General features: G+C 46.0%; 2 protein-coding genes across 8 annotated transcripts in view; one reads left to right on the top strand and one right to left on the bottom strand.

Annotated features, from left to right (window-relative positions):
- Window positions 1-26,078, top strand: WIPI1 (WD repeat domain, phosphoinositide interacting 1). Its single transcript, XM_053568053.1, has 13 exons — window positions 1-188; window positions 3,965-4,047; window positions 5,273-5,442; window positions 9,723-9,819; window positions 15,676-15,773; window positions 16,384-16,476; window positions 17,522-17,592; window positions 18,120-18,227; window positions 19,719-19,883; window positions 20,554-20,661; window positions 21,608-21,726; window positions 22,130-22,230; window positions 25,541-26,078. Exons 1-13 carry the CDS (start codon window positions 109-111, stop codon window positions 25,586-25,588), a joined length of 1,341 nt encoding a protein of 446 aa, XP_053424028.1. The 5' UTR covers window positions 1-108; the 3' UTR covers window positions 25,589-26,078.
- ARSG (arylsulfatase G) overlaps window positions 26,076-27,050 on the bottom strand; it is a 126,062-nt gene continuing 125,087 nt past the window's right edge. For 6 of the 7 annotated variants that reach the window (XM_053568045.1, XM_053568046.1, XM_053568047.1 and 3 more), the window contains exon 12: window positions 26,076-27,050. In XM_053568045.1, coding sequence (XP_053424020.1) covers window positions 26,776-27,050 — 275 coding nt within the window. In that variant the 3' untranslated portion in view covers window positions 26,076-26,775. The other variant, XM_053568050.1, reaches the window with a different exon arrangement.

Raw genomic sequence — 27,050 nt, 5'->3', positions numbered from 1 at the left:
GGTGGGGGCGGGCCGGGCCCGGCGACCCGGCCCGCGGAGCCGGTGCGGGCGGGCTGCTGAGGTGGCTGTCGCCGGCTCCGAGCTGCGGCTTCCCGGGTCGAGCCCCCGATGGAGGCCGAGGCCGTGGACGCTCCCCCGGGCAGGGCTGAGGCGGCGCTCAGCTGCTTTTCTTTCAACCAGGACTGCACGTAAGCCGAGGCGCTAGCCCTTGCCAGGGACGTGGGGGACAGAATGTCATGACCGAGGGGTGTTGTCCTGTACGCAACTTGTGGCAAGAGAGGCGCGGGCCTCGGCCCCAGGAGGGCCTGCAGGGGACTGCCCGGGCTGGGGTCGTGTTACCCTCCCGCTCCAGTGAGATTTGAGCCCCCAGACCCCCACTGTCAGCCGAGAACCGGGAGGGGCTGGCCCAAGGGTGAGACAGCATAGGCAGTGGGGCTGACAGGCTAGACCCTGGAGAGAGGAGGGCGGTGGGGAAGCCAGGGACTCAAGTGGGGGGTCTAGAAGGGAGGGGCAGTGTCCAAAACAAAGAGATGGGAGGAGAGGAGGAAGTTACAAGTTGGCCCAAGACTTTGTAGCTGGGGCCCAGGAAGATGGAGGTACAGGAAAAACTTTCCCATTTGTCCTTGAGCATCTCAACGTGGCATCTGGGCAGGGCCTTGGACAAAGAGGCAGCCTATCCCTGTGGCCAGGCCAGCCCCTGTCCCAGCCCCAGCTCAGGGCATCTTGCCTGGCCGTGCTGGGTGGAAGAAACCTTTTTCTCACTGGGTTTGCATGTCGCCCACCCAGCTAGGCAGAATCTTCCTTCTCAGAGTCCAAGAGCCCTTTCCCAGACGAGGACTGCTTTCTCTCCAGGAAACAGGAGCTCCGCCCTGTTGTTTTTGAGTGGATTTTTAATGTTTTACTTGATGTTCACATTTGGGCTTTAACCAGAGAGCTGGGGATTGCTGAGCTGTGTTTCAGGCATCTGCAGGATTAGAAGCAAATGAGTGTTCCTTTCCCTTTTTCCTTTTTTCATGGAAGCAAGCTCTAGGAACCATATGGAATAATCTCTCTGGAATGTGCACCCAGAGCATCAGGCAGGGATGACCACTTCCCAGCCTCCCACTTCCTGCTGTACCAGTTTCTGTTGTGTTCCTTGTTTGAAGTCAGCTTCAGGCTGGTGCCTGGGCTCCTAGTGACTGAGCTATGCTAATATTGAACATTCAGTGGTGTAATTAAGGCCATCATGTACCACAAACAACCCTGGCTTCCATTCCCTTTGTGTTTCTGTTAAAAACACCCTGTGCTGAACAATATGCCTTTGTTTGAAAAAAACTGTATGTGTAATCATGTAATCGAGTAACTCAACAGCTTGGTTAGATGACTGACTTTCAAGCTTTTCTTGACCACAACGCACAGTAAGAAGTACGTATTACAACATTACCCAATACACATTATTCATATATACTACTCACAAAATATTATATGCAATACTCACGGGTATTTTCTTCTTCTTCTTCTTCTTTTTTTTTTTTAAGCTGCTTGTGACTCATTAAATTGTTTTTAGGCTCTGGAGACCTGCAGTTCATAAAAATAACAGTATAGATTAAAATCCTCACATTTTGTAAGAAACATTTTGCAAGAAGGTATGGCTGTCGAAATGCCTGGTTGATGTTTTCCTTCCCAGTTGAATACAAGTTAAGAAGGGGAATTTGTCTGCTTATAGGTAGTACATGTTCTAAGTTCTGCTTTGTAACACTATTAGATTTGAAAAAAAAGAATCATGTTAACTTGTCCTCTAATTATTAAATAATACACAGTCCAATCTTTCTAGAGCAATTGGATAAGAATACTTTCAGAACGGTTGGGTACTTTGAAAGTTAATTTCCTTACTTCCTACTGTTAACTTCTATTTTCTTGGATAAAGGCTCTGCTGGGCAGCTCTGTCTCGCCTATAAATAAAAGTTCTTGTCACAGTCAGTTGCTCTGAGCCACAGAGGGTATGACATTGGATTTTAAAATAAGTCAAGCCCCTTACTAAATACATTTAAGTATTCTTTTTCTATAAATATAAGCTGTGTTTGGAAAAGGTAGGTAAAGACAATTAACCTTTACCAGTCTCCTCATACTTCATGCTTACAACTGTGCTAGACACTTTTGAGTACATTTTTAAATTTTATTATATATATATATATATATCAGTCCCAAACTCCATTCCTGTGAGTGGTGATGAGAATTTTGTTTCTACAGAAAGACCCTATGAGTGAAATAAGATCTAAATTTGAATTCCTTCATTAAGTCGTTTGTGGTCATTAATCAATTAAAACATAATAGTGATCATCATCTTGCCATTTTCTCATATACAAAAATCTACTATTGCAAGAGCAGGGCTTACGTTTCAAAATTACTTTAAATTGTGAACTCTTTGGGATTAATGTTATATAAGACTATGGTTACAGTATTTTTGTTTGTTTGTTTACTCCCAAGCTTTATAAACCTCAGTTTGCAACTAAATGAGGCTATATACAGTATATGTGAAAAAGTTTATATGAAGAAAGTTTAAAAACAGTAATCACTACAGAGTATATTTTAAAGTTTTAAGATGCTCTTGGTTTACTTTTCCAGTTGCCAGTTATCACCTTTAACACCATGGTTCTGCACACCTAACCCCACTTCTTACCACACACCTGCTGTTCAGCAAATGTCTGACACCAGATTAGCTACTCAGCGGGTTGTAGGACTGAGGGACATAACTAGCTACCTTGCTGATTAAAAATTGACTGTATTTGCCTATCCCCGGGTCCCGGGGAATAATAAATGTTTGGATAGAGGGGAAATCACATGCCCTCTCTTTTTTAGGTTGGTGAAATAAGAGCCTTGGCCATTCAGGCTTATAGTAGTAAGTTGCTTATTTTAGTATATGCTTCCCTGTGAAGAATGGATCTCACCTTTGGCATATATTTATTTCAAATAAAGAAGTTGGACTAGACCATTTTAAGGTCCATTCCGGCTCTGACATCCCGTTTTCCGGGGGTGTCAGTGCTCAGGGTCACACTGCTTCCTCTGAGTGTGCCTGTCAGATTCTGCTCATTGCAGAGGTGGTGAAGGCACAGGTGGGAGGGAGCTGGCTGGGGATTTCCAGCTGCTGACCAAAGTTGCCTCTGATGTTCGCTTTGATCACGAGACCAGGGAAACCTGGATCCTCACCCTGCCTTTAGCTGTTGGTTGAAAAGTAAATAAATAAATAAGTGAAGAAAACCAGGTGTTTGTTTTTTAAGCCACATCATCCCAGATAAATGTTTGGTTTTATTGTGTTTGTTGGTCATGATAGCTTTGTAGAACATGGTAGAAAGCAGAGTTCTCAGACTTGACTGCTCATTAGAGAGCTTGAACTTAAAAATGGTAATTAAACTTCCTAACTGAGTTTAATGTACAGCCAGGGATGACACCTACTAATATGAAATACCTGGCCTAGTTTCATGAAAACTGATGAAAGGAAGCATCTAGTAAATTTTACCTACCAATGGCCTACTAAGAATGTATATTTCTTTTTTTTCCAGCAGAAAGGAAAAAAGTCATGAAAGAAAGAACAAGTAATTTCCCTCTTGGTAAAGTGCCTTTCTAACAACAAGACCCCTTAATTGTGTTGGAAGTAGAGCTATAAGGAATACTCCTGAAGATTCCATTTTTCCTATATTTGCCCAGCTGGAAAAGGATGATGTCTGGCATGCTTGAGATTTTGTTTGATGGCAGAGCTCATGCAGTTTCATGTCTCTTGATCATTGCCCCTTTGTATTTTCTTTAATTGTCTCTGACCTTTTTCCTGACCTGCCTGCCTGTCAAGGCCTGTTTCACTATTTAGGAAGTTATCAAGAGTCTAAGCTCCTGGCAATGCATGTTTACCTGTACGTGTCTATTTTCAGACACGTCTGCAGTTGGAATACAGTACCTTTCATCATTCCCATGCTGTTATTATTTTCTACAGATCCCTAGCAATTGGAACCAAAACCGGTTATAAGCTTTTTTCTCTGAGTTCTGTGGAGCGACTGGACCAAGTTCATGGAAGCGGTAAGTGTCTGTCTGTGAGATCTCAGGGACACTAAATCCTCTCTCTAGACTTTAATCTATGGTGCTACTGAGCTTTCTTTTTCCCCCTCCCTTCACCATCACACTTAAGGCGTCAGAATTTTTCAGATTTAAACATAAATCATTGCCACCACTTGCTCAAAAACCACAATGAAGCTTATTAAGATTTGGCAATAGCTTAAGTAACATTTTTTTAATATAAAGAAACCTTTTGTTTGAAATCATATCGTTGGTACTTTTCCATATACTTATATGCACAGTCAGTGATTTTTATAATTGTCAACCCTTGTGACTTCTCTTTGTCATTATATTGACATTATAGAGTATTGATAGCAGCGATTCAGTCATGGAAATATTTTCCTTGTTACAAGACGACATCACTATCCTACTTACATAGCCCAAATCGTAGATGTTGTGGTCCTTCTAGTGAATATTATAAATGACTCCACTTAGAAATTCTTATTTTCTCAGGGTAATAGTTCATGCCATCATAACAATGAAGAACATACAAGCTTTGGGTTTCTTGAAAAGAAAGTGGTTTAGTAAATAATATATTAAGCTCCTGATTTATTTGTAAGGTGCTATTTTTATTATACAATTTTTGTGTCTCATGTTGTTCTCTGAGGGACTCACCCAAGTACAGAAAGATACACATTTGAGAAGAATGTTCTCAGAAAGACACCGGGGCCTCACCTGTAGGTGCTCAGAAGACTAATTGGCCTTCTTCCTGAGTTACATAAGTACTTTGCTGGTATAATACTGATGTCCAGATTGTTCTCGACTTCTACAGAAGGCCAGGGATTACAGCCAGATGGAGAGGGAACGTGCAGAGGTGACTGTCACCTCCTAGAGTGGAACTGCTCTAGCAGGATAACAAGAATTCCGAAAACGGAGGTTCCCTCACCGAGAAAGCACTCCTTGAAATCTCTTACAGGGAAAGCGTAGATGGGAGATTGTCCAAACCTTCCAAATGGATTTTACAGAGCCAACAGTGGAGCCCTAGGGCCCAGAGTGGTGACTGCACCACACAGAAAGCTCCCCAGTATGGTGGGCCCGGGTGGATCATGCTCTCGGTACTGGCGCTCAGTCAGTAAGACCTGGAGAACGTTCTCCAGACCTACCCTGCACTGTGCCTGGCATTGTGGAGGCCAGAACCCTGTTCCCTCGCTGAGCTATCCACATAACCTGGCCCTGCTTGCCTTCCCAGATGAAATCCCGGACGTCTACATCGTGGAGCGCCTCTTCTCCAGCAGCTTGGTGGTGGTGGTCAGTCACACAAAACCACGGCAAATGAATGTGTATCACTTCAAGAAAGGGACAGAAATCTGTAACTACAGCTACTCCAGCAATATCTTGTCCATAAGGCTGAACCGGCAGGTAAGTGGGCGACTCCCTCAGGGCGTCAAGGCTTCCCCTAATGGAAGCCTAAGAAAAAGATGGCTGTCTTGAAAGAGGAATGTATTTAAAGTCAGTATCACACTCTAATGGGAATTTTAACACTCAGGCCTAGGGATTTTTAAAGACAGCCTACTCCACGCGCTTGTTTTAGTGGTGTGCCTTCCCTGGTCCTGTGGCTCATGCTTCCAGAATGTTGGCCACTGACTGGCTGTGTGCACCTGCTCCCCTAGGGGACAGCCTGGGCATGAACAGGGGTGGCTCAAAGTTGGCCCCTGAACTACATCAGGGGCTCGTTAGAACAGAGGAGCACGTCTGTATTCGGCACTAAACAAAGGGGCGGTAATTGCAGATGCTGAGAGTGCTTCTGAACAGGAGATGCCTGAGGACAAAGTGTGAGCCTCCTGCTCATAAAATGGCTTTTCCTGCCACCTACTTGAGCTTTCCTGACAGGCCAGCTGTTCAGTCTCATGCTTCCATTTTTTTTTTTTTTTTTTTTTTTGCAGTTTTGGCCAGGGCCAGGTTTGAACCTGCCACCCTTGGTATATGGGACCGGTACCCTACTCCCTGAGCCACAGGCACCGCCCCAGAAAGAATGATTCTTAAATAGGCAATATATTCTCTTTAAAACTATAAATTCTTCTTCCATAAGTAGTGGGGTATTAGCAATTAGCAGATTTCCCCCTGGAATTACTGGATTTTCCATCCTGTGAGAGCAGGGACTGGGGCAGTGTTGTTCACTGCTGTGAGACCTTGGTAGAAAAGTGTTCCTAAATCCCTGATTCCTGACTGACTATTAAATGAGTAAATAAACAAAGAGGTTCTTTGCATGACCATGCAGATATGGGTGTTCAGGTAAGTATTCCCGGGGTGCTGAAGGTTGTTGGATTCATTGAGGACAGTGTGTTCATCGATCTTGGTATCTAAACTATTAAGTGTTAATTAATTTTTTAACAGATGAGACAAATAAAGTACTTTCTTAAGTTTATGAGAAGGAAGAGGTTCTTTCTTTTAGTTGATCAATTATTTAGATTGAGTCTCTGTTGAAGTCCATAGAAAGCAATGTGGTCAGGCCAGGCACAATGGATCACACCTGTAATCCCAGCATTGTGGGAGGCCAAGGTGGGAGGATTGCTTGAGGCCAGGAGTTTGAGACCAGCCTGGGCAATATAGCAAGACCCCATCTCTACAAAAAATGATAAAACACTACACACTTGTAGTCCCAGCTACTCAGGAACCTGGGATGCACTATAAGCCCAGCTACTCAGGAGCCTGAGGCAGGAGGACTGCTTGAGTTTGGGAGCTGAGATCTGTTCACAGCTCTCTGCCCTCCGGTCAGGTTGACAGAGTGAGACCCTTTCTAAAAAACAAAAAACAAACAGTGTGGTAGAAAATAACTGGAGGAATAGAAGATGAGGGTTTTAAGCAGGGAGGAACAGCAGGACTCAGGAAAAAAAGAAATCTGAGTTCTTGGCAAGGGAAGGAAAGGCAGTTTGAGAGTTTTCTTCTTGAAAGATTTTAAGCACAATTCTTGACTCAAGTGCATTCTCTGAAACCTGTTGGGAACACCTTAAGTTTCATTTCAGAACTTTTTATCTTTGCATATAGAAGTAGCCAGCATGCAAAGGTTACATAGCTATCTTTTGGCACCTGATTATCTTTTCAGAATTATCTAGGCAAATATTCTATAAAGATCAGAACTTTCAAATAGAATCTATTCTATTTACTTACATAGTTTCTCTTCCTCTGTGGTATTTTCATTGGCAAATGAGATAAGGAAGGATAATTTAAGTGTACAAGTCTGTTAACCTTTGAGTGCCAACCTCCCCACAGTATTAGCACTCATTAAGTTTGAGCTTCAGCTCCCCTCCCCCATCCTCTAAAGAAGACACACACGCACCTAGAACCCCCTGAAATCCATGGCAGAACTTACTGGAACACAGATCTCACAGCTCTGCCTTCCTTTAGCATTTCTGCTCCAAAGAAAATGGTTTGAAACAGATCTGAAAAGTATTTGGGGTTTGCTTTCCTTAAAACTTTTAGACTTAACTTTTGTTTTAAGCAACTCAGCTGCCACGGCCCCACCTTGCCAGGCAGTGCCTGGTGGAGCTGCCCCCTTGGAGGAGATGCAGGGGCGGCATGTCTCCTGCTTTAGCGGTCAGTCCCCTACTTCACCCGACCTTCAGACAGGGCAGTTCCTTTTTAAAAAACAGGAAAACATTAAAGCTTTGCATAAGGAGTTATAAGGATACGAAAATCCCTCTTTTCTAAGTATGTGTAGAAAGGAAGAATACTTAGGAATTGTCCTGTTTCTTTTTAGTTGATTGTTATTTCCCTTGAATTTAATTGAGGAAGCATGTTTTATGGAATGAAGACAATAAACCAGATGTAGATATGCAAACTTACAGCTCTGCAACCATCTGCTCCCAGGGATCCCTGTATTCAGATAGAAGTTGATAGGATCCAAGCCTCTGAGGCCAAATCAGCGGTGCTCAAGGGCAGATGCTATCAATATGTTTTAATTGATAGAAGTAGTCGTGCTTACAAAACCTGGATAAATAGATGCAAGTCAAAGTGACAGGGAATGAATGGAGCTGAAGGCAAGGCCATGGTTCTGCTGAGATTGAAAACTGATTGTTCAGAAAGCAGTAAGCAGGGTCATGTCCAAGCCAGAAGCATGCTCTTCTGTGACCTAAAATGAGGGCCTCCTCGTTCCCTCCCGACGTCTTCTGTTTCCCTCCCTTTTTAGTCTTATCTCTAGCCAGCACAGGGATAGCCGGAACTTCAGCCGAGTGGGCCGCCGAGCAGATGGCGCTGTGAAAGCCGCAGATCAGATCAGACCAGCTAGAGTAGATGGCGTTCCTGCAAGGGGCACAGGCCAGGGCCTCGCTATCTGGGGCTAGGGTGGGGCTGGGAGGGGACACAAGAGGGTTATCAGAAACCTCAGAGCCTAAGCAGGCATAGAGTGATGTAGCACACCATGGTACGTGCTGGCACAAGAAACATGGAAGAATATCTCATGGAGAAACATGTCATCAATTTGCAGACCCTGTTAGATTTTTTTTACCCAGTCTTAGGCCTATGACAGAGGCTGATTGAAAATTGAAAAAGATGTCTAAATTTTGTTTTTCTGCTTGGTTAAAGTTGATGGTCTCCATCTTTCAGAGCTGTGAGTATTTCTGGGAAAACGACAGAACAGGCTTTTCCCAGAAGGAGAGCCAACCTCCTTTTTGTGGTATTTTGAGGTATACGTTCCCTTCCAATTGATGTTCCTTGGAATAAAAAGAGCTGGCCTAAGACCAGTGGTTCTCAAACCTTGGTGTGCAGCATAATCACCTGGGCACTTGTATAAAAACGACACCCCTGCCCCAGTCCAAGGCTCGCTGCTTGGGTGGTTCTGGTGTTCCTCCAAGTCTGAGAAACACCAGCCTAGGGGGAATCGTGTCAGCCAGTGGGTAGGGATGGTGGCAGCTGCTCAGAGTGTGCTAGCCCAAAGATGCCTTCCTGACCCCTTTTCCTCAGGACTTGCACTGAGCTACACATTGTAACACCCAACGCATTAACCCTGTGACCCGGGTTCACTTAGCAGATAGCACAGCCACTGGAAAGAGGCTCTGAACCTGAGAAACTCTGATTTGAACAAGAGGAGAAGGGTCTGATGTCCTTGGAAACAAGGACACCAGAGAGAGAAGCCCAGGGCAGCTGCCAAGGGGGCACAGGCCCTGGGTGGGGTCCTACTGCGAGGGTGGGGACCTCCCATTCCCCTGACTCAGGCCACAGAGGGCAACCCCAAAGTGGGCCTGGAAGAGAGTTTGAGTGGAAATAAGTCAAAACTGGTTAATTATTTGAAGAGGGATAAAACCTAAGATTTGGCAATAGAGGGAGCGCGCGAGGAAATTCCATGTGTGTAAGAGGGAGACCTGTGTTACAAACACTGAAAGGCACGTCAAATGGGAGAGGGAACCTGAGAGGGCTGGACATGGTCTGAAACGGCAAAGGAAGTCTGACCAGGAAGCGCTCGGGCATCCCTGTTCTAAGAAGAGAGGGAAAAACAGCAAAGAAAAAAACCTTAATTTCTAAATAAAACTTCTTAAGCTTTTGTATTTTAAGCTTCTGTTCTGCTCAGATGGCTAATGATGTGTGTGCATAAACATGACCTTCAAAATACACCATCAGAATTCGTTCTCCCTCGGGCTTCGTGTCAAGGTAGGCCTCATTTCAAGGCGTGGGTTCAGTGGGCTGATGATTCTGTGTGGTTGCAGAGGCTGCTGGTTTGCCTGGAGGAGTCCATTTACATTCACAACATCAAAGATATGAAGCTGCTGAAGACCCTCCTGGATATCCCCGCAAACCCAACAGGTGAGCTCCAAAACTGCAACCAGCGCCCTTCAAATCTCATGCCCAGGTGCTTCTTTCCCAAACTGTTCTTTCCACCTAAATCGAAAACATGAAGCGGTGTTTTTTCTCTGTAAGTCTGAGTGGTGTTTATCTAGAAGCTTTCTTTTAATGGAGGCAGACTCACATCGGGCGAGGCTGTGCAGCCTGCAAGAGGGCTGGGTGGTCATCACTGTAGGCCAGGAGACACTTCCTTCATCATTACCCACACCAGCAAATATGCCAAGATGCTTAAGGTGGACACAGGGGAGATTTCACGCATCTGGTATTTACCCAGATAGAAGGTATTTACCCCTAGTTCTTCTTTGTGGTTCAGTACAGAGTAGGTGTAATAATTAGAAGCAGGTTTTGACTTGTTGTGTCGGCCTGGCTAGAAGACTGACAGACCAGGCTGTAGGGAATGTGTTTTATTACATTACAAAGAGATCTCGCTACTTGGGAGATATGATATTGGACTTTACTAAATTCTCAGGGTTTATCACTAATTAACACATTTCTGGTGTTTGAGAATGGGAATAGTTTGGATTTGCGAGATTGAAACAGCCGTTTATGATATTTTATGAACCCATTGAGCTAGAAGTGAGAAAGAATTCCTTCTTGTGTGAGGATGGGCCATGATCAGATTAGATTAATTTGTGTGTCTGATGATTCAGGTTGCTATTTATAGATTATATTCCAATTTAGTATCATTAAATCACTGTTTCTATTTACTATAGTTTCCTAATTTTTTGGTTTTCATTGAATTTCAAGATCTGGGTGGCCCCATCCAAGTCATCAAGGCTTTTTTGAGCCTCAGTTTCCTTATCTGTAAAATGGGGTAATAATAACAAGCTCAAGGGATAGGCTGAGAACTAAACAAAGTGATGTTTGTGAAAGTGACCAGCACCAGCCCTCCATGCAGTAAGCATTTCCTATGCCTCATTTTCTTCTCTTCATTTCAATCTTATAAATATGGCTTCTTACTATTTATTTCGGGGCTTTAAAATTTCAGCCATGACAAAAGGATATTTTAAAAGAACAAAAGCCATTAAGGCCATTATAAAGTTTGTGAGATAGGTCTTTAAAACAAATTCTCCAAAAACGGAAGATGGTAAATGAACCCACATCTAGCCAGCACTAGTTCCCTGGGACAGTCTGTGCAGAAAAAGGGGTTCTAGCGGCCTCGGTAGGCGTGGAGCAACCATTTCCCTGTGGAGTATGGACAGTTGGAAGGAAGATGGGCTTTTCTGATAGGTCAGGAGAGACACCTGAATCTACAAAGACCTTGACAGGATTTAGGGGGGTGGTGGAAAGCCTGCCCTTGGCTCTCAGTGTCTTCAAAGAGAGGGGGTCTGGGAACTTCCTCCTCATATCTGGAGAACACTTGGCCCCCCGAGGGCTGAGCTGCTTCAAGACCAAGCAGGCTGCCCCTGCAAACAGTGATGTTCCTTCCCATTTTCTCTTTTTTTTAGCAAACATAGCTGTTTTTCTTTGGCACAGAAAACTCATTGGTTGGCTCACTTTTTGCAGCTTAAACAGGAAAAAAAAATAAGGTTTAAAAATGCAAGGCTGTTTGTATACCTTGTTAGAGACAACGTGTATTATTTGTAAGAGAACTAACTTTTATCTCTAGAAAAATTAGAAACAATGGGAGGCATTTTCTCTGTCTCAGATAAACATCATAAAAGGATCCAGGGATAGATTGAGCTTCTCCTTCTGAAAGACCAACCTTCTGAAGCAAGTTGAACAGAATGTGTCTTTTTAGATCTTTGATGTTCTTGGGGGAGATTGCGCAAGACCTTTTCAAAGACTCAAATGTACAATAATCACCTCAGGTTCTCCTGAGCTCCCCTTTTCCTTGAACACAACAGAGATGATTGTTTTTGAGTTCCCAGAGTTGCCATCAAAAAGATTAGCTGAGGTCCTGGCACTCTGTCCTCATGCAGGGGTCAGCTGGGCTCGCTCACCAGCCTCCCACCGGCCCACAGGGCAGCCATGACCAGTCCTTCACTCAGGAAACTCCAGAGGACTCTAACTGTCAGAACCAAGAATACACAATCCTCAGAGGCCAGGAACTTCCTTGTAGGTTCTCATTCTCCACTTTATTTTCTGAACAAAAAACATAAGATGGGAACTCTGGCTCTGCATTTTATAAATCCTTACAAAGAAGACAGACCCACTTGTTTAATTGGCTTCTGCACACAAATTCTGAATGTATTTTGACTTAGCGAACTGCAAATAAAACCTAACATACAGAGTCCAGCTGCGGCCTCCTATTCAGTATCTCGGGCGGCTGTAAATTTCCTTCCTTCTATCTGTGTTTGTGTCATGCTCATTCCTGTTGTGTCAGAGATTGCAGGCTGTTTCCTTTAGAGTTTGGCCAGACGGGGGCCCAAAGTCAATTTCCTGCCAGCACAGCAGTCCGTGCATTGAGCATTCAAGGGTGGAAATCTCCACAAAAGTCTTGCCAGCTGCAGAACTGGGGGCCAGGGGTGTCACAGACCTGACCGCCCTTTACAGGATTATTAAGGGAATATTCCATGCCCCACATCAGCGTGCAGCATAGAACAAAGTCACAGTTTATATCCCACACAAGTCCCCTCTTTCTGAAAATGGTGATACAGGTGGTGTAGACGGGTCCCTTGTGTAGTAGCTCACAGCATTTGCAATACAGAGGTGATTTCTTTCCTTTCCATTTTAGAAAATTGGAAAGTCCTATTTTGAGACATTAATCAAAACTCAAGAGGAACTGCATTTTATAAATCACTGTTAACTTGCCTAAAGTTTGACATGTGTTACTATAAATACCAAGGTGAGAATGATTTACAATCACAAGACTGACTTCTAATTCCAGCTGCTTCCATTGGTTTCTAAGTTGATAGGTAGCAGGTCGTTTTCTTTTTCAGCTGTTCAAAGAATCATAGCCGAACAATTTCAGTGAAATTATAGCTGACGGTGATGTATGAAAATATGTGTCAAATCTAAAACAAGCCCCCAAAACTCAGCCAAAACCTCATTCCTATGTAGAAAAAAGGCTGGAAGAAAATACACCAAACAATGAAGAGTGTAAAACGGCCTCTGGGTTTTAGAATCACGGGTGATTTTTGTTTCCTCTTTCTACTTTCCGGGCTTTACAAGTTTTCCACACCATTACTTTTAGGTTATAATATATTGATTTTTAAAGCCGATTTTCTTCCTTTAAAAGGCTTAATGTGACAACTGTGACAGAAGAAGATGACTAGAATGGTAATAGCTAAGGTGACAAGTCTTTCTGTTTGCTCTGGTATTACTCATGTAGCTGGTTGGATTTCTCTGAGACTTGGACCATAGGAAATGGAGGGAAGTCATGACAAGCATTTCTGGGGACCTTCATTAAGCCTGCAAGGGCTGGGTGTGCAGGATCCCTTAACTGAGTTCAGATGACTGGCCAGGCACGCGCCCCGAGGCGAAGCTGTCAGAACCGTGGTGTATGTCAGGGCACAGCGGCCCTGCCTGTCAGCCTCTGTCCCTTTCCTGTTGGCATCTGTATCATCTAACTCTATGTTGGGTATCACAGAAAGCTCAGTGACATCTAAAAAAGGTTTAGGACTTTTTCTCTTTCTGGGACATTTATATCTTAACATAAAAGTCTGAAGGACAACTGGAAGTGTTTGTCTAAGACTTCTACTCAAAGACCTCCCAGCACTCTCCCCCACAAAGATGTGCTCAGCATTTTCAAGGGGTTAAAGTAAGTAAATGAAGGAGGGGCATCTTGGAACATCAAACTGGAAGGACCCCTGGGACGCTGGAGCCCCTGTGTTTCACAGATAGGAAACAGAACTGAAAGAGCCACAAATAACTTGGCAAGAGTTACACAGCATGTAGCAGGCCCAGGGCTTGAACCTGTATCTTCAGCCTGTCTCTGCCAGCTAACTGTTTGTAAAACACTCCCTTATACACACACACACACAGACAGAGATGATTTCTGATTGACTTCTTCTGACTTCTTTCACTTAACCTATTGTTTATCCGTGTCACAGCATGTATCAGTAGTCCATTTCTTTATATTACCAAGTAGAACCCTATCATAAAGATATACCACAATTTATTTATCCATATACCAGTTTATAGACATTTGGGTTGTTTCCAGCTTTTGACTATTATGAGTAATGCTGCTAGGAACATTTGCATTCAGGTTTTTGTGTAGACCATACGTTTTAATTTCTCTAGGGCACTTATGTAGGCGTGTAATTTCTGGGTCACATGAGAACTTTATGTTTAACTTTTGAGGACCTGCCAAAGAGTTCCAAAGAACTGCCCCATTTGCCATTCTCACCAGTGCTGTATAGGGTTCCAGTTTCTCCAAATGTTTGCCAACACTTGTTACCTTTTTTATTATGGCCATCCTAGTGGGTATCCAGTGGTATCTCACATGTGTGTTCAGAAACCTTCAGCAGTTACCTGCTGCATCTGATTTGGTTTGGTGCTCAAGTCCTTCCAAGGTTGGCAGAATCTGTTAACATCTGTTGTGCCAACTGCCTCTGTGGGAACCAACCATGGGAGCCAACCTGACCTCCTAGCTTCCCTCCCTAGTTTCACAGGCCCGGATGCCTTCTGCCTGCCCAGCTGTTCTTAAAATTACATTTAAATTGCAAAGAACTCACATGGGACAAGGAATCGGAGTTCCCAGAACAGAACTGGAAGGTACCAGTGGCCCTGTACAGCCAAGGGAGGGACGGGGTGGCATAACACGCAGTTAAGGGTGCCTGCCTGAGCTTGGCCACCCTCCTGTGGTTCTGCATGGCAAGTGATAAGACTACAGCCCCGCTGAGCTTTTGGCAAAGCCAGAGTAGGAAACGGAACATAGTTCCAATTCTAAATGTTTGATTTTTTTTTTTTCTCTGCTCTGCTTCCACAATAGATGAGGTAAGGTACATTTCAGCCTGACCTAAAGATTTTTTTATACCTTTATAGAAACCCACTTAATATATGAACTTGTAACCAAGATGTCAGTCATCCTTTTTATGTAAAAAGATGTCTCTCTTGCACTCAAAGCTCCTCTTCTGGCACTTGGTTCTTCAGAATTCCTTGAATTCACTACTATTGTGTGTATTTCTGCTAATCTAAACCATTGCTGTGAAAATCCCTTCCCTAAATGCTGTTGAGATTCCCTCATCCTAAGATCCCCTAGTAAATACAAATAGCTATGTTGGTTCTCCGGTTTGACAGGCTGTTTACTTTCGGAATATCGTCGGAGCATCTTAAATCCAAAATGTCCGCTGTGTTTAGTTTGTTTCCATTCTTGGGCACGCCGCCTGGACTACAGGTCAGCCTCAGTGAACTTCTACCTCTTGAGGTGTGCGTTTTCCTTATCGAGGCAGGACATTCCACCCAGAAATGAGCGATTTCTAAATAGGTCCTTCCGCTGTGCCACTGCTCCAACTTGCAGTTACTGGTCAAATGTCTATATCCACTGCAAAAATAATTAAGGCATCCTTGACAATAGGAAGATTTATTTCAGTTATGAGTAAATTCACTTGTAGCCCTAGAAGGTGATGGAATTTGAAGAGAGCCCTGGGGTAAAAGGTGAAGATGAGCGTTTCAGATATTCTACAATCTCATTGCTTAGCTGTGCGTAGGGCATGGGCAGTGTTGAACCTGGAGGTCTGCCCTGGCGAATTTACTTTATTGGAGTCTCCTCGGACTAGCGCCGTGAGCAGCAGAAAGCGGCGTCTCGACCCGTTCCGTTCCTCCCTCACCAGCAGGTGGCGCTGCAGCCGCACTGTTTTCAGCCGCCCCGCCGACCGCGCGATCGGGCTCCTTTGCGCTCTGGCTTTTCACGTGCTGCTTGTCCTTTGCCAGGTCTGTGTGCCCTCTCCATCAACCATTCCAATTCCTACGTGGCCTATCCTGGAAGCCTGACTACAGGCGAGATTGTGCTTTATGATGGAAACTCCCTGGTAAGTTGGCAGTGGCCGGGACTAACTCAGCCCACCCGCCTTGCTGTGTGCTCCTTGGAAGGTGACAGAGGCCCAGTCGCACTGGGGTGAGGAACAGAGGCGGGAACAACACGGGGGGTTGTTCCGACCATCACGGGTGGGCATGAGAGAGACAGCAATGACATCTGCCCTTGGACCTGCCATCGGTCAACATAACCGTGAGGCAGCCCGCCAGGCCAAGCCAGACGTCTGTAGCACAGTGGAAGCCATTGCCAGAGCTGGTGGCTGACTGTGCACTTGCGTGTGTCACACGGCGCAGTGCGGCAGCTGAAACGGTCCGAAACGGTCCGCAGCTGCACGCAGGGCGCTCGCACCACCCCACGGTTCAGCGTCAGGCGCCAGCTTGGTTGTCCACCCTCCCAGGTCAAGAAAAGAAGTAGAAAGGGGGCCACTGAAACCAAATCTCAATACACTAGAGAACAGTGCTCGGCTTATATGTAGACAGTCCACTAGCGGAAGGGAGAGACAGGGCGAGCCAGCAGATGAGGGAGAGAAAAACAGGAAGGAGAGGAAGCTGAAACCCACCTTGTCTCCCCTGGCGTCCATAACCATTTTTCCTTCCCACCGACAGAAGACAGTCTGCACTATCGCTGCCCACGAAGGAACGCTAGCTGCCATTGCCTTTAATGCTTCGGGCTCCAAGCTGGCAAGTGCATCTGCAAAAGTGAGTGCCTGCCCAGTGTCTCCTGTCTGGAATCCAGTGGCTGTCTCCCACGGTGCGCAGAGAACTGGTGATTGGTCTCTGGTTTCACTTAGAATATGTTTGCAAGAGAAAATTTCTGGCCCCTTCATGTTGTGGAATCTTGAGGCATTTGCTTATTCAACAGACCAAAGACCTATGTTGTGCAAGACACAAGACATTTTGCACAAAAACTTGTTATCTTATTGAAAAATGTGCATGGGCCGTGTGAGGTGGTTCACGCCTATAATCCTAGCATTCTGAGAGGCTGAGGCAGGTGGATTGCTTGAGCCCAGGAGTTGGAGCCCAGCTTGAGCACGAGCAAGACCCCTTCTCTATTAAAAATAGAAAGCTAGTCAGGTGTTGTGGCAGGTGCCTGCAGTCCCAGCTATTCGGGAGGCTGAGGCAAGAGAATTGCCTGAGCCCAAGAGTTTGAGGTTGCGGTGAGCTGTGACACCACGGTACTCTATAGAGGGTGACAGAGTGAGACTCTGTCTCAAAAAAAAAAAAAGAAAAAGGAAACTGTGCATGCATACTATTCCTAGACACAGATAGATGCAACATTTCATAAACAGATCACAAACAAAATGCTTTCCAATTTAGCCACAGAGACTGATCTCTTCTAACTGGAATAATCAGGGACGGTTATCAAGACAAGTTTCAAAGGCCTTGAAAAGCAGGTGTATTTTGGTAGGCAGAATATTCCAGGAAGCCAGCCAGAAGAATTTGGCAAACACACATGTGCACACAGAGAGAGAGAGAGAAAGAGACACACACACACACACACACACACACACACACGCAGAGCCCTGCACAGGGATGGGAGGGCAAAGGGATTCAAAGTGTATTTAAAATATGTTCCAAGAGTTGCTAATATGGCACAAATACAAATAAAAACGCCTCCACGTTCAACACTTTGTGCTTTCTCCTCAGAGACAGATGTTCAAAACCAATAAAACTCCTCTCTCTAAAGGGGCATCTCTGGGAAGCCGTTAAGGGACGTGAAGAGACACCCTGCTTTCTTTTCCAGGGCACCGTGATCCGGGTGTTCTCCGTACCTGACGGGCAGAAGCTCTATGAGTTCCGGAGAGGGATGAAAAGGTCAGTGTTCATTTTAAAGTCCCCCACAGAAGTCCCGCAGGCAGCCGTCTAGGGGAGGGGACACCAGGGGGCTCTGTACCTTCCTGTCACCTAGAAAAGGTATAACTGCACTTTCCTGGGTAACTGACTTCCAGGCTCCACTTAGGGCGGAGTAAAACTGAAAGCCGAGGTGCTTTTTTAACACAGGAGTTCGGCCGTGAGAGTCCTTTTGGATGTGTGCGTGGGCAGCGGCACAGGAGAAATGAGGGCACCGGGGAGTCACAATCCAAAAATAATTTCTGCTTCCCTTGCGAGGAAATGAAGGACGATGTAAGGTGTGACCATGTAGGAGCTGATCAGATGTAGGCTTTGCAGCTGGATCGGGGCTCGGAGCAGCTGGGGGACTTTCAAGGTGCCAGGAAGGTGCAATTCTTCCCATCTGCTGACGGAGAGGCAGGGCTATGTCGAGTTTCTACTTGTGTGAGACTGTGCTGCCGGGCGGCCACCCGTGTGTCCTGCTCACTGTCCCCGTGTTGCTGTGTTCCTAGGTACGTGACCATCAGCTCTCTGGTGTTCAGTATGGACTCTCAGTTCCTCTGTGCCTCGAGCAACACGGAGACCGTGCACATCTTCAAACTGGAGCAGCTCAGCACGAGGCAAGTCCAGCTGCAGGCTCACACGCTCATCAGGCAGAGGAGGGATCAGTGTCTTTTCTTTCAAATGCCAGAAACTTGGCTTTTCTTGTGTCTTCACCAAAATGGAGTGTGTGTTGGTAAAACTGCCATGGTATAAGCACAAAATCAGGGGCCACACTCCTGAGTTCGCTTCCAGCTCTGTCCCTGATGAGCTGCAAGACCCTGGGAGGATGATTTAATCATTTCCTACTTCAGGTTCCTCATCTGTTCAGAGGCCTGTTTCTTGACAGTTCTCTTTAGTGGCATTATAGGACAGTGGGACATGACGTCTCAGTGCTTTGCTCACTTGCACTCTGAAAGCAGGCAGCAGAGTTAGCGATAACATGACACTGTGCACTCACAGAGCATGTCACAGCTTACAGAACATTTCCCACACCTCACCCTCTCCCCTCTATTCTATTCCATCTCGTAGAATAGTGCGGACCCTGTCCAGGCTGTACACAGAGCTGCTTTCATTCCCCCAGCAGTCCCATTCAGAAGCTGCTATGACAATCCCTGGTTTCCAAATGGGAAAACATGGAAACAGAGCTTAGGGCACCTGCTCACCTGTCTGTCCTTTCTGCAGACCCAGCGTGGCTCCAGCCTGCACCATTTGTGTGTCACTGCACATTAGGTGCCCAGGTTTAGTTTAGTTTAGTTGTTTTAATATCAGTGCTACATCTCCACCTGGAATGCAGGCTCTGGGTGCTATACCCTTTGTAAGTCCCAGCCCACAGCACTGTCCCATGCTGCTTCAGAGCCGAGAGTCTTAATGAGGTTTGTGCAAAGTCACACAAAGAGGAATAAACTGCAGAGCTCCGAGCCCAGGACCCCAGCCCATCCTTCTGAATCAGCAGGTGCTCTTGGGACATGGTGGCAGCCCCAGTCCTCAGTGTGCTGCTGGGCAGAGTGTGGAGATGGGGGAGTCATTCACCCTTTTGTCTGGCAGTGGCCTTGGAACAAAGTTCCCTGACCTCTGAATACTGGGTACCAGGGTGGCCCCAGAACACAATCAAACATGCCCAAGGTGTCTTGCCTGGAGGTTTGCTTCCCACTCAGTCTGGCTGGGGACTGTCTGTTCCTCAGTGAGCCCATGCCGGCCTGAGCCTACTTCCCAGAGTCCAGGTATCAGATCCATGCCATCCCCCTCCCACCTCCCCCAGCTCTCTATTGGAAATCCAGAAATCAGACTGATCATCAGATAGAGCCTGTGTAATGGAGGAGAGCGGTAGCACCGGGAACCTTTTAACGGCTTTGCAATGGCTTTTCTGAAGGACAGACGAGCCCTCCATGCTCTTTTGTTACTGCCAGAATGACATGTCCTGAATCGTTCCCAGTGGGCAGAACATTGTGCAAAGGCACAGTCTCTCCCCAGCACGGTGAACGCAGCTAATGGCATCGGGTGTGTAGGTCATTAGGGAGACGCGGTGCCCACAGCTCAGCCCCATCTTCGCCTGTGCCTCGCTCCCCCAGTCGTCCAGAAGAGCCTTTGACCTGGAGCGGCTACATGGGAAAGATGTTCATGGCTGCCACCAACTACCTCCCGGCCCAGGTGTCAGACATGATGAATCAGGACAGGGCTTTTGCCACCGGACGCTTGAACTTCTCTGGGCAGAGAAACATCTGTACCCTCTCAACGTACGTACAGTGCCCCCCCCAAACAAGCCCCCACGTTTATAAACATGTCTTTCCAAAGCACAAAGTTCCCAAACATGAAAAGAAAAAAAGATGGCCAGAAAGAAAGGCCAGCTAACTCAAACCTTCCTCTTTTCTTGTCTGATTTTAACCCAGATTCTCAGGGGGCAGCTGGAAGCCCTCATAGGAATCTTAGCCTTCTGGTCAGCATAGCCTCGAAAATAATCCCTATTTTGTGTAATTATATAAAAAGCCTCTAGGCCTATTTTCTAGGTTCAGATATCTGTGGGGCTGACTACTATTTCATCTTAGAAACTTAAAAAGAGTTTATTAAGTTGAACATTTTTAAAAATGTCATAAAGGCAGCTAGTAACAAAGACGTTGAGCCAACTGCACACTTCCCAGCCCTGCTCTGCCACGGTTGAAGGCAGAAACATTTGTCAGAGGCAACTACGCCCCACGTAGGTGAGCTAATGTGTTTGCTGGGGGTAGGGTTTCACACATCATGTCGCCTCATCCCCACAATTACATTCAGGGACAAGAAATAATCCTGAAAGACAGTTACAGGATCAGAATTCGAAGGAACAGTGAGAGTGAGGGAGACCATGTCATTCGAAACTGGTCTGTTACCGTCTTTGTTGTAACCACAGCTCCTGTTTTACTTGGCTCTTAGGATCCAGAAATTGCCAAGGCTGCTAGTGGCATCATCCGATGGACACCTTTACATCTACAATTTGGACCCTCAGGATGGAGGAGAGTGTGTCTTAATCAAGACCCACAGGTGAAAAGATACTAGTTTTCAAAAGATGACTTTTCAAGAGCCAGTTGTGTTGAGTTGTCACTTCACCAACAACAATGACGGCTTCCGTGGCAAACCCCTAGTGGGCAGCTGCTGTGCCTTGGGCAGCTGCCCTCGACATGCTGTATCCTGGAGAGTGCCAGCATGAATAATAACACGCAAAATGGAATGTCCACCTAATACAGCCCCTGGTACACAGTGGGTACCCAGAAATGCCCCTGCATTGAGTTAAAAACTTCTGGTGACTTCCGTGACCAAGTGCAGACTGACCTCTCTTCCTGCTGTGGACAGGGCACCACACCCCTGGCCCATGGCCACTCTCCTTGTTAGCACATTTTAGTCTCCTTGCCTGAGTGTACCAGGAAGATCAGAGGACCACCGGTCTTTGTTTATTAAATATAAGAAAAATGGCAGGCTGGGGGCGGTGGCTCATGCCTGTAGCGCTAGCACGCTGGAAGGCTGAGGCAGGATTCCGTCAGCTCAGGAATTCGAGACCAGCCTGAGCAAGAGCAACACTCCATCTCAACTAAAACCAGAAAAACTATCTGGGTATTATGGTGGGTGCTTATAGTTCCAGCTTTTCAGGAGGCTGAGGCAGGAGGATTGCTTGAGCTCAGGAGTCTGAAGTTGCTATGAACTATGATGCCACAGCACTCTACCCAGGGTGACAAAGTGAGACTCTGTCTCAAAAAGAAAAAAAAAAAGGAACATTTTGAAGTTGCATAACTGTCCCCTGGCAGTTTAAGATCCCTCCAGATCATACTGTAAGGTCAGATCATACTGACCTTACAGTATGATCTGGTACGTCTGTAGTTTAAACTCAAGTAGCCGAGCCACAGCTTCCTGGTGCTTTTCCTTTGGAAGGTCTTCTAGATATGTGATCATTTATCCTTCTTTTGTCTTACCCCCTCTTAATTGCTGCAAGTAGCTTGCTTGGCTCAGGAACAACAGAAGACAATAAAGAAAATGACCTCAGACCTCCCTTACCTCAGTCTTACGCAGCAACTGTAGCTAGACCAAGCACCGCCTCGGCCTCCACGGTGCCAGGTGAATGGACGGGAGGGATGGCAGGGAAAGGGCCCTTCTCCCTTCACTGTCATCTGGGGGTGGAGCATTCTCCTTGGGTTTTTTATTTCCCCACAGGTGAAACCAGGGTAATCACCTTTAAATGTGGGCCCTTAAGCCTGGTGGGTGTAGAGCGAAGGGTCATTTGCCTCTTGAGGAATTCCAAAGAAGTGGGTAATCTCAGGCATCTGGGGTGGCAGGGTGAGTGAGACCAGGCTGAGGCTGCATGGCGGGGTCTGACTCTCCTTCAGCACAGTCTCTCCAGTTGGAAGGCAGTGTGGGCGCCACAGTCCCCCGACTCTCCCTCCTCTGAGGTCCCGCCTCCCAGGCCCTGGCATCAGAACAGACCTCAGGGCTTGTCTCATCTATCCTTCTTGGTTTCCAGGTTACTCTGAGGATGGCGGCGCGCTGAGAGGAGAGGTTATTCCTGAACACGAGTTTGCAACGGGACCAGTGTGCCTTGATGATGAGAATGAGTTCCCCCCTGTGAGCATCAGGAACCCATAAAAGAGTGGCTCAGTCTGTGTGCTTACAAGGAACCTTCCCTGAGAGGCAAAGTCACTTGCCCTGTTTTCTAGTCTATGACAACTAATCCTCTAACAGCCAGAAAGCCACAGGGTGTGGATCGCACCATGTGATGCGGCCATCCAGGCCAGCCATTAGGTGTCCGGCTAACTCCTGGCAGCATTAGAGTAACCGAATACTAATCCAGGGGGTCTTGGTGGCCTCACTTTACTCAGAGGCCTGGAATCCTTTATTCTGTGGCTCTGACTTTGCTGCTCCTAAGGTAGGAACTTAGGCCTGTGTAAAGCTTCTTATTTCTGAAGGCTTTTGTGGGTGCTTTTGCAGAATGCTGCCTTCCTTGTGCTGAGGTGACAGGGCTGGGCTGTGGGGCTCTGCAGGCGAGATAAACCCTTGCCAGCTTGGGCTCTGGATGGGCAGACCCACAACCCTCCCCTGAGGTGCTCATTAAGAAATAGCCATGCACACAGAGAGCATGCTGTGAGCCGCTGTTCGTGAGCTCACTGGCACCTGTAACTGGGTTTCCCACCATCCTGCTCTGGCGCCACTGGGGCTAGATGAGGCCTAGATGAGGCTTTTTCAGCATCTATATCTGGAGAAAATAGGGCCTCTCAACTTCTGATTCTCCAAGCTTCCATTTGGAGCAAGGTATCATCTCCACTTGTAAGCATCAGTTAGAAAACATCCCTTGTAGCTCAGTGCCTATAGCTCAAACTGCTAAGGTGCCAGCCACATACACCAGAGCTGGTGGGTTCGAATCCAGCCCTGTCATGCCAAACAACAAGCAACAATGACAACTACAACCAAAAAATAGTCCCAGCTACTTGGGAGGCTGAGGCAAGAAAAGCGCTTAAGCCCAGGAAGTTGGAGGTTGCTGTGAGCTGTGATACCACGGCACTCCACCCAGGGTGACAGCTTGAGGCTCTGTCTCAACAACAAAAAAAATCCCTTGTAGTCAACCTGCAATCACTTAGAGATGGACGCAGTGTTAGGCCAAGACACAGTCAACTCCTCGAGCTGAAGGGGAGTGGCCACTTGGGCATGGAAGCCATGCCCACCAAGCCTTGGCATGTTTTCTCCTGGTCATTATTTCATGTCAGCTGAGGTTCCATTCATAAAAGGACGCAGTGCAGGGCTGGCTTCTTCCCCTCACAGATCCAGGGGCCAATTGAGTGAGCACGTTTGGCCTAAAAAACAAAGCTGTGGTGGGGCCCCTCGGGCATGGCCGGGCGGCAGCACTGTGACCTCCCCTGCTGGCTCTGGATCACAGCTTGAGACGCACGTGTCCAGCTTTCATTTGGTAGGTTGCCAAAAGCATCGCCAACATGTGAAGTTGATACTTTAGTCATAAAAAGCAGTGGTTCTTAAAGGTACTAATTATACCCTTAAAAACATCTGTTGGCCACTGCCGCATATAAACCTTTGCATTCTCATTGCCCCAACTAGCCATAAAGGGAGTTTTTCTGGCTCCCTAAAAGTTAGTGGTCATTTACCTGAAGTTTTGCATCTTCCACGAACCAGAGCACTCTCAGCTGGACATAATAAGGGCAAATGTAACCGTCCCACCCTGTCAAGGTGTGGAGAGCTCAGGCACTCACTAGGTTCCATTTCTATAAGGTTGTGACTGCTGTAAAAGAGTATTAGATTATTGATTATAATCAGAGCAATCCTTGCAACCTCTTATATTTACATAATTGGGGTAATTTGGATATTGCCATTTAGGAACTAGTCCTTTGCTGAAAAAAAACCTGTATAAAATAATAGGGACCTTGTGTAGGCCATTTGCTTGGGGTTAAAAAAAAAAAGTGGAGATGCTCGATTTAAGAGTTAATGCTGAAAATGTACCCCCGGACCTGTTTGCCTGTACAATTCCAGGAAGCTGGGCACGCGAGCCGGTTGTCCTGTCTCCCTCTTCAGGACCAAATCAGTGAAAGCTGGTTTAAATTGGGTCAGGAATTTTCATTTATACAAAAGAACTGCTTCCAGCCAGTGAGAGTGTTGGTCTCTCAAGGAGGCCCTTAGAATGGTTGTGAGACCCCAGTGAGTTCTGGGCAGTCCTGTGTGCAGGGCCGGCGCTGGGTAGGAGGCGAGGAGAGGCAGTGCTCCCCCTGAGTTAGTAGGCCGGCTTCTTGGTAGAAAAGTTCAGCTAGATGCTAGAAAACTTCCTCGCTCTGCTTTTATCCTGGACTGTCATGCTTATTACAAATATTTGTCTAGAATTCCCATCTTTACTCCTATTCCTTAAAAGCTTCTGAGATCACAAAAGGATCTTGGGATCACAACTGGGATAAAATCACTTCTATGGCTGCAAATATAGGCTTGCCTGGGTAGTCTGACCATCAGGGGCTCCCTGGGCCTTTGCGTTAAGAATAGCATCCTCGGGCAGTGCCTGTGGCTCAAGGAGTAGGGCGCTGGTCCCACATGCTGGAGGTGGTGGGTTCAAACCCAGCCCCGGCCAAAAACCACAAAAAAAAAAAAAAAAAAGAATAGCATCCTTATCACTAGTGATGTTTTAAAAAAATATACTGACATTTCCCTGCATATGATCACTCTGACCTCCTGAGGGTTTACTTTGCTCTAAGAACAATGACAGATCAGAGCAGAGATCATTTCTGGTACTTTAGAAAGCTGCAGCATTCAGGAGGATGAGCAGCTTTTATTTCAGTCACAAGCCACCCTTTACAAGCCTGCCTGTTTCATGAGACCAGTCTTTTTTTTATTGTTGAGGATTCATTGAGGGTACAATAAGCCAGGTTACACTGATTGCAATTGTTAGGTAAAGTCCCTCTTGCAATCATGTCTTGCCCCCATAAAGTGTGACACACACCAAGGCCCCACGTCCCTCCCTCCGTCCCTCTTTCTGCTTCCCCCCCATAACCTTAATTGCATGAGACCAGTCTTAATCTTGTGAGCAAAAGTAAGGGAATTGAGACGAAGGGCATATTCTGACTTGTTAATGGTGAGGTAGCAGTCTGTGTTTACAAGTAAGGTGAGCCTTTTAAAGAGACACACATATAAATATTATATATACACATATATATACACACACATTTTATAGAGTCACTATTTTCTGAAACTATGCCGTACTCATCTACACTTAAACAAGCTGGGTGGATTTTCTTTGGCCACGAGTGAGGGTCAATGTGAGGTCAGACAGAAAAACTGCCCAGCCTCTCCCTGCTGACCCCGCATGGGCACAGACCCATTGATAACACAGCCTGCCTGCCAGCCTTTTCCCGGGAAGAGTAAGGCCATTCTGTTTTGATTTTGGTAGATAATCTTGTGCCGTGGAAGTCAGAAGGGCAAAACGAAGCAGACATGATGAGAAGCGCACCTCAGAAATCAGGACATCCCCTGTCAGGTGGTTTTGGAGAAAACCAGGAAGGTGGAAGAATGGAGTGCAATTGTGTAAGCAGAAAGGGGGCAGGAATCCCAGGTGCTGTGCTGCTTAAACCCCAGGACACGGTCAACCCCTCACCACGCCCCCCTCGGCCCTGTTGCCTGTGGGCACAAGAGACATTGTATACACATTATGCTATTTAAGATATGTTCAAATCATAGTGTAAATGCCAACAAACCATATTGGTATATAACCGGAATTTTATATTGAAAAGAGCATCCTTTTTAAATATATGCTGTGTAAAAATGTACTTATAGGAAAATCTCTCTGAACTGTATTTCTTGTATATTATATACTTATAGAAAGAGACTATTTTAGCAAGGCAAAATATTTTTTTGCAGTGATTGGAATAAAATCATTTATTATTCTTGAGTCCCATTTAGGACACTAATAATAAAATCATGGCAATGCATTTTTTTGAGGCTTTCAAAATTTTATTTCACCTCTTTGAGGTTTCAAGGGGCAGGAAGAACACAAAAATCTTTAAAATACAGTCATATGATGCTTAAAATGAGGGGAAGGGAACAGATGTAACTTTATGTAGGCTAGATGCAGGCCACTCAGGGCATCATTTACAAGAAATGCAGGGTATCAGGCCCCACTCCAGACCTGCTGGGTCAGGTTTTTACAGGTGATTTGCATGCATGTTAAAGATGGAGAAGTTCTCCATAATGGTTGGAATGAGTCTACACTAAAATGATCAGAGAAACTGGGTACATAAAAAAGGAAACGAGAATATATTGAGTATCTGCTCTGTATCTGGTAACATGCCAGACATTTTCATGTATTGGCTTACATAATCCTCAAAAATCAACTTGCAAGTTAGGTTAAATGATTGCCCAAATTCAAAAGCTGGGGCCTGAACCTGACCCTGACTCCAAAGCTCGTGTGCTTCCCCTGACAGCCTCCAAAGCCCGTGTGCTCCATAACAGCAAGCTCTCCTCTGATGGAGGAGGGACGCTATGCAGGGGGTGGGGAGGCTACAAAACTACTAGTAAATTTCAAGACTTATTTTTAAAGCATGTTTGTAAAGAAGGTAAAACTGAAGTCTAGGAGTGAACTTGCCTATCTCATTTCCAGACATTCCTCCTTGTGGAAAAACTCATCTGTTACATAGTGTGGCAGCGGCAGGCAATTTGGAGGGGATTACAGCAGGGAGTTACTGAAGGGTCCTGAGTGTAATCCACTCTGGAGACATTGTCATTGGCAATGTCTTGAAGGATGTCTGCAAGAACCTTTCTGACCTTGGGCAACACCGCGTGGTACTCGGCACCACCTCTCTCTAGAGGCACACCTTCTGCAGTATCATCTTCTAGACTGAAAATCAGGGGAGGCTCGTGATGCTGCTCAGGCCCAGTGCTCCCATCACATGCTTTGGCTCCAC

Source organism: Nycticebus coucang, chromosome 18, assembly GCF_027406575.1.
Source record: "Nycticebus coucang isolate mNycCou1 chromosome 18, mNycCou1.pri, whole genome shotgun sequence".
In the NCBI taxonomy this organism is placed as follows: domain Eukaryota; kingdom Metazoa; phylum Chordata; class Mammalia; order Primates; family Lorisidae; genus Nycticebus; species Nycticebus coucang.
The sequence above is the reverse complement of the archived record's forward strand: the minus strand, read 5'-3'. Positions and strand labels throughout refer to the sequence as shown.